This window comes from Otolemur garnettii, unplaced genomic scaffold (genome assembly GCF_000181295.1).
Source record: "Otolemur garnettii isolate 467f Iridium unplaced genomic scaffold, OtoGar3 scaffold00008, whole genome shotgun sequence".
Lineage (NCBI taxonomy): Eukaryota > Metazoa > Chordata > Mammalia > Primates > Galagidae > Otolemur > Otolemur garnettii.
The window spans coordinates 38165660-38180240 of record NW_003852403.1 but is presented as its reverse complement, the minus strand read 5'-3'; the positions used below and the strand labels follow the sequence as shown (position 1 = coordinate 38180240).

General features: G+C 33.8%; 1 protein-coding gene across 5 annotated transcripts in view; it reads right to left on the bottom strand.

Annotated features, from left to right (window-relative positions):
- EXOC6 (exocyst complex component 6) overlaps nt 1-14581 on the bottom strand; it is a 266050-nt gene that overhangs the window by 58188 nt on the left and 193281 nt on the right. For all 5 annotated transcript variants that reach the window (XM_023509517.1, XM_023509516.1, XM_012801415.2 and 2 more), the window contains 2 exons: nt 11178-11357; nt 1133-1274 (listed from right to left, as the gene is read on the bottom strand). In XM_023509517.1, coding sequence (XP_023365285.1) covers nt 1133-1274; nt 11178-11357 — 322 coding nt within the window. The remainder of the gene's footprint in view (nt 1-1132; nt 1275-11177; nt 11358-14581) is intronic.

Genomic DNA, 14581 nt, shown 5'->3' with positions numbered 1-14581 from the left:
ATTTTAGTGCTTGCCATCACCAGATGAAAAGTTAAGAAGCAGCCTTTCTGTGGAGAGTAAGAATAATTGTGTACAAAGTAGAGAAATATCCAATTACATGACAACCTTTGTGTAATAAAAATTTGTTTAAAGTTAAAAAAAAAACTCTGGGTTTTGTTGTGTGTATAATAGATAAATGACCTTGTACAAAGAGCCTACATAATTATTTTCTTTAATATCATGTTTTTCCTAGCAGAATGCCTCATACACATTGGGCACACAAATATTTGGTATTTGTTAAAAAATGTGTTAATCCTGCTTCAGTTGTACACTGCTGACATTTTAAAATGTCTTTCACAAAGAATATATTATTGCAAATTTTTCTGCAGACAAATATTTTATAATCCTTCTTGTGCCCCACTGATTTTCAATTTATCAGTGATGGTTCCTGACTGAATTGTCAACCAGAGACTTTCAAATTTTAGTCAGTGTGCTATTCATTTGAAAGCACTACTTAAAAACTCCTGTATAAATTACTTCTTCAACTAACAATTTAAAGGTTGATAAAACCCATATATGTCTGAGCAAGACCATTACCTAACAGCATATCCAGTTTTGAAGCTAATTGACTAATTCCAACATTAGATTATGGAATCTGCTAACCTTGTTACCTAAACAAAGTAAAAAACAATGGCAACACAACAGTAAAGGCTTGAAAAATCTTTGGAAAAGAGAAACAAAAATTCAGAAGCTTCTTTGGAATGTAGGGTCCTAAGATTATTTTTCAAACAAGTATCTAAAAATTACTTATAGGGAAAGTAAAAATTATAATCTTAGAATCATTTCATTCATTTATAACAAACATTAGGAGAGTCCCAGCAAGAATGACCAAAGGAAGGGATAATGGGAAAAAAACAACTATTTTTAATTATCCTGATCTGGACTGCTATTTCAGGGTTCCTCTTTAGAGGTCCTAAATGTGAAGCTGAGATATTTTTCTCTTCCTAGAAAAAAGTCAGCTTTACTCCTAAGACTGATGAAAGTTTAGCCGTAATCAAGCCTCCTCTCTCCTTTCTAAACTATACCATTTTCTTCATATAATTTAAACAGAGATTTCCAGAAATGCATGCGATATAACCAATATAGTACTTACATTCACACTGTATGACATCTAAGTTAAACTGCTGAACAGCTCCCATGCTTATTTGTTTTAACTCATTGTCCAGTAGCATCTGCATTAAGGATGTTGACAGATGCTGGCAGGCTGACATGCAAGCTGTCTGGGCAACTTTCCCCTGTTTAAAACACACAGCAAACCAAAAAACAAACAAATAAACAAACACAGAAATGTATCAGAAAGTATCAGAAAAAATTACATGATTGGCATTCATTTTGTTGCTTTTGCTTGGTACAATAGTGATTATTGGTCTGTTTCTGTTTTCTGAGTGGCTATGCCTTTATATCATAGGAATTACAATTAATATTCTCAGTTTATTCATCTTTCTCAGGATATAACTATTATTAAGTTCTAATTGTACAAAGAAAAATTAAATACAAGTTAAAAACCATTATTTCAGAAACCTAGTCATATTTCATAAAAATAAAGTGGACAAAAAAACATAAACAGAAACTTCTTGGAGACAGGCACTGTGGCTTACAAGTGTAATCCTAGCACTCTGGGGGGCCAAGCTGGGTGTCTGTAATCCCAGCTACTTAGAGACTGAGACAAGAGGATCACTTGAGCCCAAGAGTTTGAGGTTGCTGTGAGCTATGCTGCCTGGTACTCTACCAGGGCAAAGAGTGAAACCGTCTAAAAGCAATAAATAAATTTAAAATAACAGGAAAAAAAAATGTTAAAAATACCCCCAAAACTATTATTTCAGATCTCTTGAAATGTTGCAAGTACTTTTTAAAATGCACATTAAAACAGTATGGAGACTTCTCAAAGAACTAAAAATAGAACTAGTAAATGATCTAACAATTCCAGTTATCTGACATCTACCCAAAGCAAAAGAAATCAATATATAAAAGAGACACCTGCCCTTGTGTATTTATTGCAGCACTCTTCAGTAGCTGCAATAGATATGGAAACAACCTAAATGTCCATGCCATTTGCATCAACATGGATGGAACTGGAGGCCATTATCTTAGGTGAAACAACTCAAGACCGAAAGACTAATAATATTGCACATTCTTTTTTAAAAGCAGAAGCTAAAAGAATGTGCAAAGAAAAAGAATGTGCAAAGATGGAAGCAAAGTGTAGAATGATAGACAATGGAGACCAAGAGGGGTGGTGAGGTGAAAGAAAGGAGCACGGGAGGCTACTTGGTGGGTTCAATGTGCCTTGCTCCACTAGATGGATGCGCTGAGGCTCTGATTTCACCACCATGAAATCCAACTCAGGGAAGCAAAACTTGTACCCCAAGAATAGCTACAAATACAAAATAAATTTGAAAAGGAAAAAGAAAAAAGATGCATGGGACATCTAAATTTATACATCAATAAATGATATTAAAAAATTTTAAAGCACATTCAAATATGACATTTATGACATAAAATAACTGTCCTACTGACAGAGTATTTTATCCATATAATGCTGTTTAAATTCTTCTTTATATCATTATCTAAGCCAAAATAAAGGAAGTTAACAGTATAATTTTTATTACTATTTAAGTTGCACCTAAAATTTAAAACATTCTTTGATTCATGAATCCTTACTTCTAGTCAGAACATAAGTCTATAGGATAGCTTTATGCTGGAAGGAAAAAAAAGGCTTGCCTCCCAATACAACTTCAAAATCATTTACAAATTTGCATTTAATTTTAGAAATTAAGTTTTAAAATCATCTGGTAATTTAGAAATCTTAGACATATTAATATGTAGTTAAATAAACTACAAATACTAGTGGTTTTCCTTCACTATAATATACAAGGTCATTATCAATACTTTTGTTGTTGTTGCTGCTGCAGTTTTTGGCCAGGGCCGGGTTTGGACCCGCCACCTCCGGTATATGGGGCTAGCACCCTACTCCTTGAGCCAGAGGTGCTGCCCCATTATAAATACTTTTTATGGTAATAAGTTCCTAAAAACTCTTCATCAGTGGTTCTCAACCTTCCTAATGTCTCCTAATGCTGTGACCCTTTAATAAAGTTCCTCATGTTGTGGTGACCCCCAACCATAAAATTATTTTTGTTGCTACTTCATAAGACACCAGTAATTTTGCTACTGTTATGAACTGTAATGTAAGTATCTGATATGCAGGATGTATTTTCACTGTTGCAAAGGGTTTGTGACCCATAGGCTGAGAACCGCTGCGCTACATAAACTTTTACTGATGGCCTTAATTAACTGAATTGTTTTCTTAAAAATGACCTTTACAATACACAGCTGACTTTATCACTTTTAGTATAAATTGTTTCTTTCAACAAGCTCTGCATTTCAAGTAGAAGTTTAAAATAAAATATAAAGACTCTTTCAGATAAAGTTTTCCAGAGTAGTAACTGCTCCTAGGATGGCTACTTTCAGTAACAATTTTGTGATTTGGTGATGGGAGTCACTGCTATGATATGGGTCAAAGATCTATAAATATGGTTAGAAATAATGACTTTTGGAAGTTATATCATACTTTGCCTCATTTGCATTAATAAATATTTACCCAATAATATTTGATAATTTTACTTTTTATATTTATCACAAAGGCCAATAAAGCTAAAAAATTATACTAAAAAAAAGATCTTCTAAACATAAATGCTACAATATATTGGTACAAAAATGTTTATATGCAGTTTGTTAGAGGGTAATAAAGAACATAATTATGTTTTAAGGTGCTTGTAAGAGCAATATTTGTTCTTTAAATCACATATTAAAAGTCAGACTAGAAACCAGCACTTTTTGAACAAGTCCTTAGCATTTAGACATTATATAGTGAAAAACTGCATATCTGAAATAGAATGTCAACTAACACTTTTTGAACAAGTCCTTAGCATTTAGACATTATATAGTGAAAAACTGCATATCTGAAATAGAATGTCAATTTCTCTCAATCAAAAACTATAGAGATAAAAGCTGATGCAAACAATATATTTGACAGGTACTGATGAACTGCCAAAAAGGAATGTAACAAACAATGCAAAACTCAGCATGGTTCAAGATCCCCCAAACCCAAGAGGAATTAGTCTGGGAGACATGCAGCTCCATTCCCTAAGCAGAATAATATCAATATGAATGGGGGGGGGTGTGGAAGTAGAAAAAGGAAAAATCAGAGGCATGTCATTTAATTATAATGCAATCGGCTTGAAAAAACTTGATGGAAATGTCATTTTGACCTAATGGAACAACTAGTGCATTCTAGTTTAATGTGCTTCTCAGTCAAATCAGCTCCATGTCCTATCTATGTAGCCACTATAATGTACTAACTGCAAAGGAAGACTAATAAATTGCCAAAAAATTACTATTAAAATCATTTCCTAAGCAAACACATTTCACAATATAAGTGGTATTGTTTTAAGGAAACTTTAAAAATTTAACATAGATTCAGATGCTGTAATGACTATACAGTGATAAAACAATGGTAAGTGTAATACAGGCTATTCTACAAACCCAGTGGAAATAGGTAATAAAAACACACACAGAAATTTAGCTCTTTCTTTAAATAAGATGTAGTAATAAAATCCTAATATTAAATTTCTTTTGATTAGGCACATTAAATAAAGGCTTATTCTCAAATATACAAGTTTCAAAGATATCTAAAATATTTTACAAATCTTCAAATGGAATAAATTCTTCCTTTTTATAGCTCCAAATTTAAGTTAATAATATCAAAGGCTCAGATTCTTTAAATTTTACAAGTTGTATTCTGTGAGATAAGACACAATCCTTTAAAACTGTCTACATTCTAACCACAAAATGTGTACAAATATTCTTCAATCTTGCCTAATATTTATTTTTAGGTAGAAAAATTTTAATGTTCTAAAAATTTAAATGCCTAAAAATATATATGACAATTTATATCTGATGCCTATGGCACTTGGCATATATTATTATAACCAAACACCCCTTTCTGAACACTATTATTGCTATTATTTTTGATGTTCTTAATAATACATCATTTTCTAGAAGAAAAATAATCCAAAGACTTTTACAATTACTTTTAAACAAACTAGCCCTTTTCTTTAGGGATGCCCTGCTTTTTCTAATATTGTAACAAAGAAAGCCAAAATAAGTTAAGTGAAGCGACTGAGAAAACCCGGCATATTTACTAAACTTTAGACACCTAGAAATTTCTCCTGCCCTCATCTGAAAAATTAATTGCAACTAATACTAACATTTTTGCTCCTTAATGGAGTTTGATATATAAGTAAAAACACCTGCTAAACTTTTAAAGGTAACTGCTTTTTCACCCTGCTCTAACATTTTGCTGAAAAACAACTTGCAAAGAGAGAAAACCCTTAGACAAACTTCTTATATTTCAAAGGAACTTGTAAAAGAGAATCTGCTGACATATTAGATCCTTTTTGCATTACCCAAAAGCTTTTCTTCTAAGAACAATTGTAGTAAGGAGACATTTGGCTCCCAGGAAATTCCCAAAGGGTCAACCACATGCATCCTTCCATGGCACCTTCACAGTGCTGCTTTCTAGATTCATGTCTCAAAAGCAGCTTTCATCATTTACTTGTGTGTCAGTCAATATGATTTATGGACTGCATTCAACAAAGTCAAAGCATATAGAATGAGAAATATGACTACAATCTGCTAATTTGTTTTGTATTGAGCCACTTAAGAGTCAAAGACCTGATGTCAGACTGAGACCAGCAACACAATTAACCAGCCGGTGACAGATTCATCCATCCTCCCTGCCAGGCTGTGCCAATCAAAGACAGCATGAGGCGACATTTGGTGAAATCAGTAAGAAAACTCATTCTCTGAGTAACCTATGTGAGACCTTGATTGACACTTTTTGAATTTAGGTTGTGGAACACAGCCACTCTTTACCCAATAGTTCTTTACTGCAAGCTGTGAAATAAAGCTTTTAATGCCAATCACAGGAACAATAAACTGCAAACCACCAACCCTTAGTCTAAAAGGAATCAAGAAAACACATCTGTTTGTATGTCAAGCCAAATTTCCAAAATAATTTACTATTATAGATTAGGCTAAAGATACTGTTTCCTTTGAAATATCATAAAATAACAAGGTAAAACTACATTTTATTAGACTATGGCTCAAAATTGTTTTGGTTTCAAAGCAATGTTTACATAGATCTACCCTATTATAGTGGGAGAAATTTAGAATACTTAAAAATTAATTTTGCACATTTAAATTTTCATTTGAAGTTTTCATTTGTCTCACCATTCTCTTTATTTCAAAGATCCAACAAAAAGGTTTGATTTCAAGATCAATTATTTGAAAGCATTTTTCAATTGCTTTCATTCTCAAATATATTTAATGTAAAAATGTGCTCTTGAAATCACAACCATTCTTTCTATATTGGTCTATTCTTCCTTAATGATCCTAGGAAAGTTCATTCTTTTTCATTTATATCCTCACTAAAGGTCAACTTTGCACAATAAGCTGCTTTTTTACTTAAGAAAAAGAAACATATAGTCTCAATTATATTGTACATTGCATTATTCATTAAACTGACAGGTTTTATTTTAAAATTATGTAACTCTCATCAGAAAAAGAAAAACAAAATCATGGTCAATTTAAATATTAAACCTAATGTAGGTAGATGACCTTATTAATTCTGATTCCGTATGGCTTTTTCAAGTTATCTAAATTAAAGCAGTAAAATTATCTATTTTATATAAATTCACTGTCTCTTAGTTTGCTAATAAATTTAGTTCTGAGACCATGAAATAGTTTTTTCAGAGGCAAAAGAGGAAGGGAAGTATTTTGACTGAATTGGTCAGTCTCCTAAAAATTTGTAGTCTTTTATTATAAAATATGCAGATAAAGTCTTTCATTGAAGATAAACATTTAAATTAGAAATAAAAAATACTTAAAATACTAAAAAGATGACTAGTTGAAAAGTAGACATTTTAACACCAGAAATTTATTATTCTTCCTTCTATTTTATATAACAACTACTAATTTAAAGTTTTACCATATGAAACATCTTGCTCAAATGTAAATAATGTTATTAATGCAGGAAAAAACATACCTAAAACATTAGTATAGAATATGAAAAATTCCCCAAGATGATTTCACAAATGCACAAGGATTTCTCTGCCTAGTAAGGTTCATTTTAATTCACTTTCTGGCTGACCATTCTACATAACACTAAAAATGTCTGATTCCTAATAATATAGAATGGATGGTCTAAATATCAAAATGAATTTCTTTAGTGAGTTTTAATAACAACTTTTATACTTACCTTGAGGACAGATTTTTCATATTATGTCAAAAAAATCATAGGTCTATCAAAATCTACTTATTCTGATACCTCCAATATTCCCCAAAATATCTCTTCCATACCCCATATTCCTCTTTTACTCTTTATCCCTATCTAACTACTTCCAGCACTGAAATAATTAGTTCTCTCATCAGTTAACCACAATTCCCACAGTTAACTATAAATTTCTATCTGCCACTCTCAGGCTTTTCACCAACAATTCCCAAAGTATTGGGCCTTAGTATTGGGAATTTGCAACAGTTATTTTGGTGCTAAAGGGTCTTTAATTTGCTTTAATCACTACTAAATTTATAGTTAAGCCCAGTGAATTCTGGTTTTAATTACTATTTCTATATTTGAAAAAGAAACTTCAATTCAAAAAATTGATTTTTTCTCAGTGAACTTTTTGTACAGAAAAGGCAATGACTCTCCTGTGGTCCATTTATTCACTATTTCTCTCATATTTATTTTACAAATACTTACCAAGCACTTAAGATATTGTGTTAAGTGCTGTAGAAGATTCAAAGATAAGTAAATACAGTTCCTGATATAAAAGGATTGGATTCTAATAGGGGAAAAAAAGGAAGTCTACAAACGTCAGTAATATAAGAAAATATAAACTGAACCCTGAGAGAGGGACAGCGTATCCACATGTGCTAAGTGGAATCAGCAAAGGCATGTGAAAAAGGAGGCATCAAAGATGGCTTTGGGAAGAGATCCAGGATTTTCATAGTTATAAATGAAACCAACACAAAAACTGGAGATAGATCCAGGGCATAAAGAATAAAGCAGTGTGGATGCACATGCTAACTTAAGTAATGGTCAGAAGTGTATCTAGAAAAGAAAGTGAGACCATGTTTTTTGCTAACCTGTAAAATTTTACTTAATTTGACAGACAACCAACATCCCCTCATATTTTTGAAATAGGGAAATAAGATTAGCCTGTGTTTTAGAAAGAATAATATGGCACTGGTAGAATGGACTGACATAAGGAGACACTGTTGGTAAAGACCAATTAGAAGACAACTACAATTAGAACTGAACTTCAGTAACAGGAATTAAGAATAGAAAGGAGAGAATATAGGTTAGTGACATTTAAATTTCAAATGGTAGGTGAGATTTTTTTTCTCTAAGAATTTTCAATATTTATACATTCAGAAAATGTTCATTAGTTCTTACTGTCAAGAGCTCACAAGAATACTGTGGCATAGGGCACAGCAACCTCAAACTCTTAGGTTCAAGTGATCCTCTTACCTCAGTCTCCTATGTAGCTGGGACTACAGGCACCCGCCACAAGGCCAGCTATTTTTTTTCTATTTTTAGTAGAGACAGAGTCTTGCTCTTGCTCAGGCTAGTCTTGAACTCCTGAGTTCAAGTAATCCACCCACCTTGGCCTCCCAGAGTGCCAGAATTATAGGTATGAGCCACCATACCCAGCCTGTTTTAATTTTTTAAAATTATCTAGTTTGCTTTTTCTACTTTAACAATAAAATATATAACATATAGGCACAATATTTTTGTGGAAAAGATATTTCCCAGAGAGATGGATTTAACCTTATATAGGTCAATGAAACTCAAGTTCTATCAGTGGAATTTGAACTTAAGGTCTCCCTCCATGTGTGAAGTTGTCATCTTCACTAGATACACAATGAGTAAAGGAGAAACCCACAAGCAGAAACGGAGGAAGTAGATACTCAACTAGCCAGGCTGATCAACCTAATTAAACCTAGTAAGCAGCGATCTAATTAATCCTAGTAAGCAGTGGATGGCAGTTGTGTTAGCCAACAATTAATTCTTTTGGAAGATTGGACTAGATCCTATATAAACTCTAACTCCTCTGTAAATTTAAGTTCTAAGGATGGGCATGGTGGCTCTTGTCTGTAATCCTAGCACTCTGGGAGGCCAAAGCAGGTAGATTGCCTGAGTTCAGGAGTTTGAGACCAGCCTGAGTAAGAGTGCTACTCCATCTCTAAAAAATAGCCGTTGTGGCACCTATAGTCCCAGCTACTTGGGAGACTGAGGCAGGAGGATCATTTGAGCTCAAGAATTTGAGGTTGCTGTGAGCTATGACATGAAAGCACTCTACCAAGGACAACAAAATAAGACTCTATCTCAAAACAAAAACAATAAAATGAGAATCTGTCTAAAAACAAAACAAAACAAAAAGTTCTAATATATTTTGTTTGGATTAGCATAATTATTCTACCACTATAGTTATTCGATTCAATTATATTTTCCATAATATTTCAAAATGCATTTCAAGTTGTTTTAGGAGAAACATAAAGACTACAAAGTCAAGATAAAATTCAGCTGAAATTTAGTCACCTAGTCAGTATGTCAGTCAACAATATTCAACATATGACTATCATGTAAGTCACATGAATGTGTGATAATGAAAGTATCTAGCTCATATCATATCATTATTACATGAATTATATATAATAAATCAGATAAAAATTGTTCATGGCCATCATATATATACATATGTTAAAAATTAACATCCAAATAAGAAAAACCAATTTGTAAGGATACATATAAAATATATGCTTATGCTTCATTTGATAGGGAAAACATAAATGTATTCAAATTGTCTACAGCATGATTTAAAAACTGTAACCTAGGTGCAGTGGCACATGAGTGTAATTCCAGCACTTTGGGAGGCCAACATGGGAGGATCACTTGAGACCAGGAGTTTGAAACCAGTCAGAGGAGCACAGTGAAACTTTGTCTCTAAAAACAACTCTAAAAAATTAGCCAGGCATGGTGGCACATGACTATAGTCCCAGCTACTAAGGAGACTGAAGCAGTAGGAACTCTTCAGCTGGGAGTGTGAGGCTGCAGTGAACTACTATGGTGCCACTGCACTCCAACCTGGGCAAAAGAGTGAGACCATGCCTCTTAAAAAAATTGCAATACTTATATTTTAAATTTTTTTTGTAGTCCAAACTCTTTCTTATCTTAATTTTTAAAATTCAATGTATTCAAAATAAAAATCAAATCCCTACTTTTCTCTAAAGAATTAAAGTTCAACTTACAAATCTTCCTCTACATAGGCAAATTCTAACAATTTTTTTTTTTTTTTTGAGACGGAGCCTCAAGCTATTCCCCTGGGTAGAGTGCCATGGCATCACGCTCACAGCAACCTCCAACTCCTAGGCTCAAGTGAGTCTCCTACCTCAGCCTCCCAAGTAGCTGGGACTACAGGCGTCCGCCACAACGCCTGGCCATTTTTTTTGGTTGCAGCCATCATTGTTGTTTGGCGGCCCGGGCTGGAGATTCGAACCCGCCACCTTGGGTGTATGTGGCTGGCGCCTTAGCCACTTGAGCCACAGACACCGAGCCTCTAACAATTATTTTTAAGGGAACTTTACTAATTATACTCTATGTTTTAAACTACATTCAGGAATGTTAAATGTTCTAATCTTTTTAGAGTCCTTCAGTTGCCTAACTTAGCTCTTGAAATATTTTTTTTAATTTTTATACAATTCTGGTCACATAAAAGCCAATGACTGCACTATTAACTATTAAATTTCCCCTTACAGTTTTCAGTCTCCCGAGTAGCTGGGACTACAGGCGCTTGCCACAACGCCCGGCTATTTTTTGGTTGCAGCTGTCATCGTTGTTTGGTGGGCCCAGGCCAGATTTGAACCCACCAGCTCTATAAACTGATTTCTAATAATGAAAAAGGAAATACACAATCTAGGAAGTTGGTTTAAACAAGTAAACCTCTAACTAAAACTAAATTCTAAAATATACTTTAATAAACAAACTTATAAAGCAAGTTTTTGAAATTTTCTATACTTACAGGCAAATGAGTAAACACTTGAAAGATGCTTCTCAAAAAATTAATAAGGTCCATTAAATAACCACTAGCTCTTCCATCTGGCTCGGACATTGTCCAGTCATAATCAGCAAGCTGAACAAATTCATCTATTTTCTGATTAAGTTTGGTATATATTTCTCCTTCTGCTGCATGTCGAGCATCCTGATGGGGAAAAAACCACAAAGAAAAATGAAACATAATTACAGAAGCAGATAATAAAATAAGTTTTCCAAAAATTCTAATTTTATTTTGTATTTTTCTTTGGTCTAATATTTTAGTCATTAATTCAAAGTCCAGGAAAACTGTTGCTTTTTTTGTTATCTGTACTCTATTTGATTGGACATTACATCTTTTCTTCCTTCTTTTCCAACCTTACTATCACCTTTTTTGGTCTTTGTATGATAGTATACTTTGAAATTCATTCTTGAATTGTCCTCATAAGTCTAAGAGGACCCTTAAGAGAAACAGAAGTAAAAAAATAGAAGTTGTCAAGAATGCAGAAGACCATGCATCCAGCGATTCCCTGAGAGAAATTAAGTTGGACTATCACAGTAGAAATAGAATACTTGATGGAGGAAGGTGGTATAGAGACTGAAACAGTTCACTTCTCTGAGGAGAAAAGAAACAGAAGAGACATGAGCAAAAATAGCAGAGTAAGGATTTCCAAACATTCTCTTTCATAAAAGCAACAAGGAAACTATCAAAACTTACCAAATCAACTTTATCAAAACTCTAAAAATTAATCCAAAGCTTCCAGCAATCCACGAAGAATTTATTCAAGAAAAACAACTGAATTCTGGTAAGAAAATGAGCTTTCTAGCATTCTAATGTACCCTATTTCCATTTCTTTTCTCCTACTCTAGCTCCATAGCACCCTGAAAATCAATTATCTCAAAACTGTAGTGAAAATCAGCAGCCAGTCACCAAAGGGGACAAAACAAGGCAGGAGCTCCCTCAAAGACACATTCTCCCCCAAAATATCATTAGTTGGCCACTCTGGTAGATCCTTGGAAGACCCTATCCCCACTTACAGGGATGTCTTCATTTGACCAGAATCATGGGTTGTCCAGTACAGAAAGCCTTCTCTCTAGGGCTATTTGTCAAAAGCAATTAGAAGTAATTGCTTAACATAAAGGATGCCTGAGATGGTAGATGACAATTGGGATACACAATAGGTAAACTAAAAAGCTTAAAAACTGGGCAGAGAGATATCCACAGTTGGCTTTGAAGAGAGATTTCTGAGAATCAGAAGGCCATGTGCATGTGTCAGGTTGTGTACATGCTCAGGAGAGATCTGAGAAACCTCTAAGATCTCATTTGGGGCTGAACTTGGAGCTCTTGGAAAGAAGAAAGTAAAAGCAGAGTTATTAATTTCCTCTCTCAGGGTTTAAGGCAGCCCCAACAAGTATATAGAGCTCCTCAGCATAGACTTGGAGGAGTTACTGGCTCTAGGCTTTTAAGGAAATCTGTGTATAATCACTGGCTGATCACTATGCTAACCAAGCAGAGACCTCAGTGACCACCCATGAGAAAGAAAACAGACTTTATAAATTTAGCTCCAAAAAATCACAGAACAAATAACAAATAGGAGAAACAACAAACCCTAGGGAGGGGAGAAAAATCAAACTTCCAAAGTTGACACATTATATTATTTAAAGTTTTCAGTCAACAAAAAATTACAAGTAATGCAAAGAAACAAAGTATGACTCAGACATAAGGAAAAAAAGCAATTGACAGAAACTGTGAGGAAGCCCAGACATTGGACTTATAAGACAAAATCTTTAAATAAATTACTTAAAATAAGTTCAAAGAACAAAAAGAAATCATGTCTAAAGAACTTTAAAGAAAATATGAGAACAATGCCTCACCAAATAGAGAATTTATTAAACAAGAAACAGAAATTATTAACAATATAATAAATGAAAGGAAAAATCATTAAAGGGATTCAACCTTAGATTTGAACAGACAGAAAAAATAGAAGATCTGATCAACAATGTAATCAACTAGACCTGACAGATATCTGTAGAACATTCTACACGACAACAGCAGACCACACATTATTCTCAAGTGACTATGGGACACACTGTACAGGAGAACATAAAACAAGTGTTATAAGCACCGAAGGTATACAAACTATTTTCTGCAATCACAATGGAATAAAACCTGAAATTAACTAACAAGACATTTGCAAAATTTGCATATATGTGAAAATTAAGCAACAGATTCAAATAACCAATGGATCAAAGAGATTATAATTAGAAAAGACTATAAGATAAATGAAAACAAAAGCACAATACCAAAACTTATGGTATGCAACCAAACCAGTGCTTAGAGGAGAACTTGTAACTATAAAGCCTATATTATATAGAAGAAATATCTCATTATCATTAACCTAAACTTCCATATTAACAATCTATAAAAAGAAGAAATGGTAGTGCTGGGTTCTTAACTCAGGCAGCAGCACTAAGGGAGGGACGACTAGGCATCGTGGCCTTTGGAACCAAGGCAAAAGATCTCCATGCCTATCCTTTTCTTTGAAAGGACCATATGGACTTCAATAGGGAGTACCAACAGGGAGCATCTTGAACGTTAAACCTAGAAACATCTCTGCCTTTCCCTCAGGTCTTTTGGGGCTGTGCCCAAGTCCCTAGAATTCTTTTCACCACCTTATTAAGGAAGGTGAACAGCCTGCCATCTTGCCAGTAAAGCTTGAGGACTAGATTTAATTTGATTTGGGTACCAATGTTATATTTCTGGCTAAATCTATCTAGACTCTTAGTTTGATTAAAAAGAGACCTAGTATCACTTGTCGTTATTAGTAACATTATATTGAACACAATTTAGCCTAATATACAATTTTTATCATGTCTATGATTAATAACACTATAAAGACATCAGGATGAGTAAAATAGTCCCTGTTCTCAATGATCTCACAATCCATGCAGAGATATAACAAAACATGACTAATGTTATTTAGAAGCTTAACACAGCATCCTTAGCAAATAAAGGGAAAAATATTAATAATTAGTACTTATTTGATAGATTAGACAAAACTTTGTAGTAGAGATGTCATTTGAATTGAAATTTTAAAAATATAATCAGGAACATTACCAAGTATTTTGGCTTGTATGCCTTAAGAAATAAAGAAAAGGGGCCAGGAGCAGTGGCTCAACACCTGTAATCCTAGCACTCTAGGAAGCCAAGGCAGGTGAATTGCTTGAACTCACGAGTTCGAGACAAACCTGAGTTAAAGTGAGACCCCATCACTACTAAAAATAGAAAACTGAGGCAAGAGGATCACTTGAGTCTGAGCTGGAGGTTGCTGCATGAGCTATGATGCCAGGGTACTCTACCCAGGGCAACAGCTTGAGACTCTGTCTCAAAAA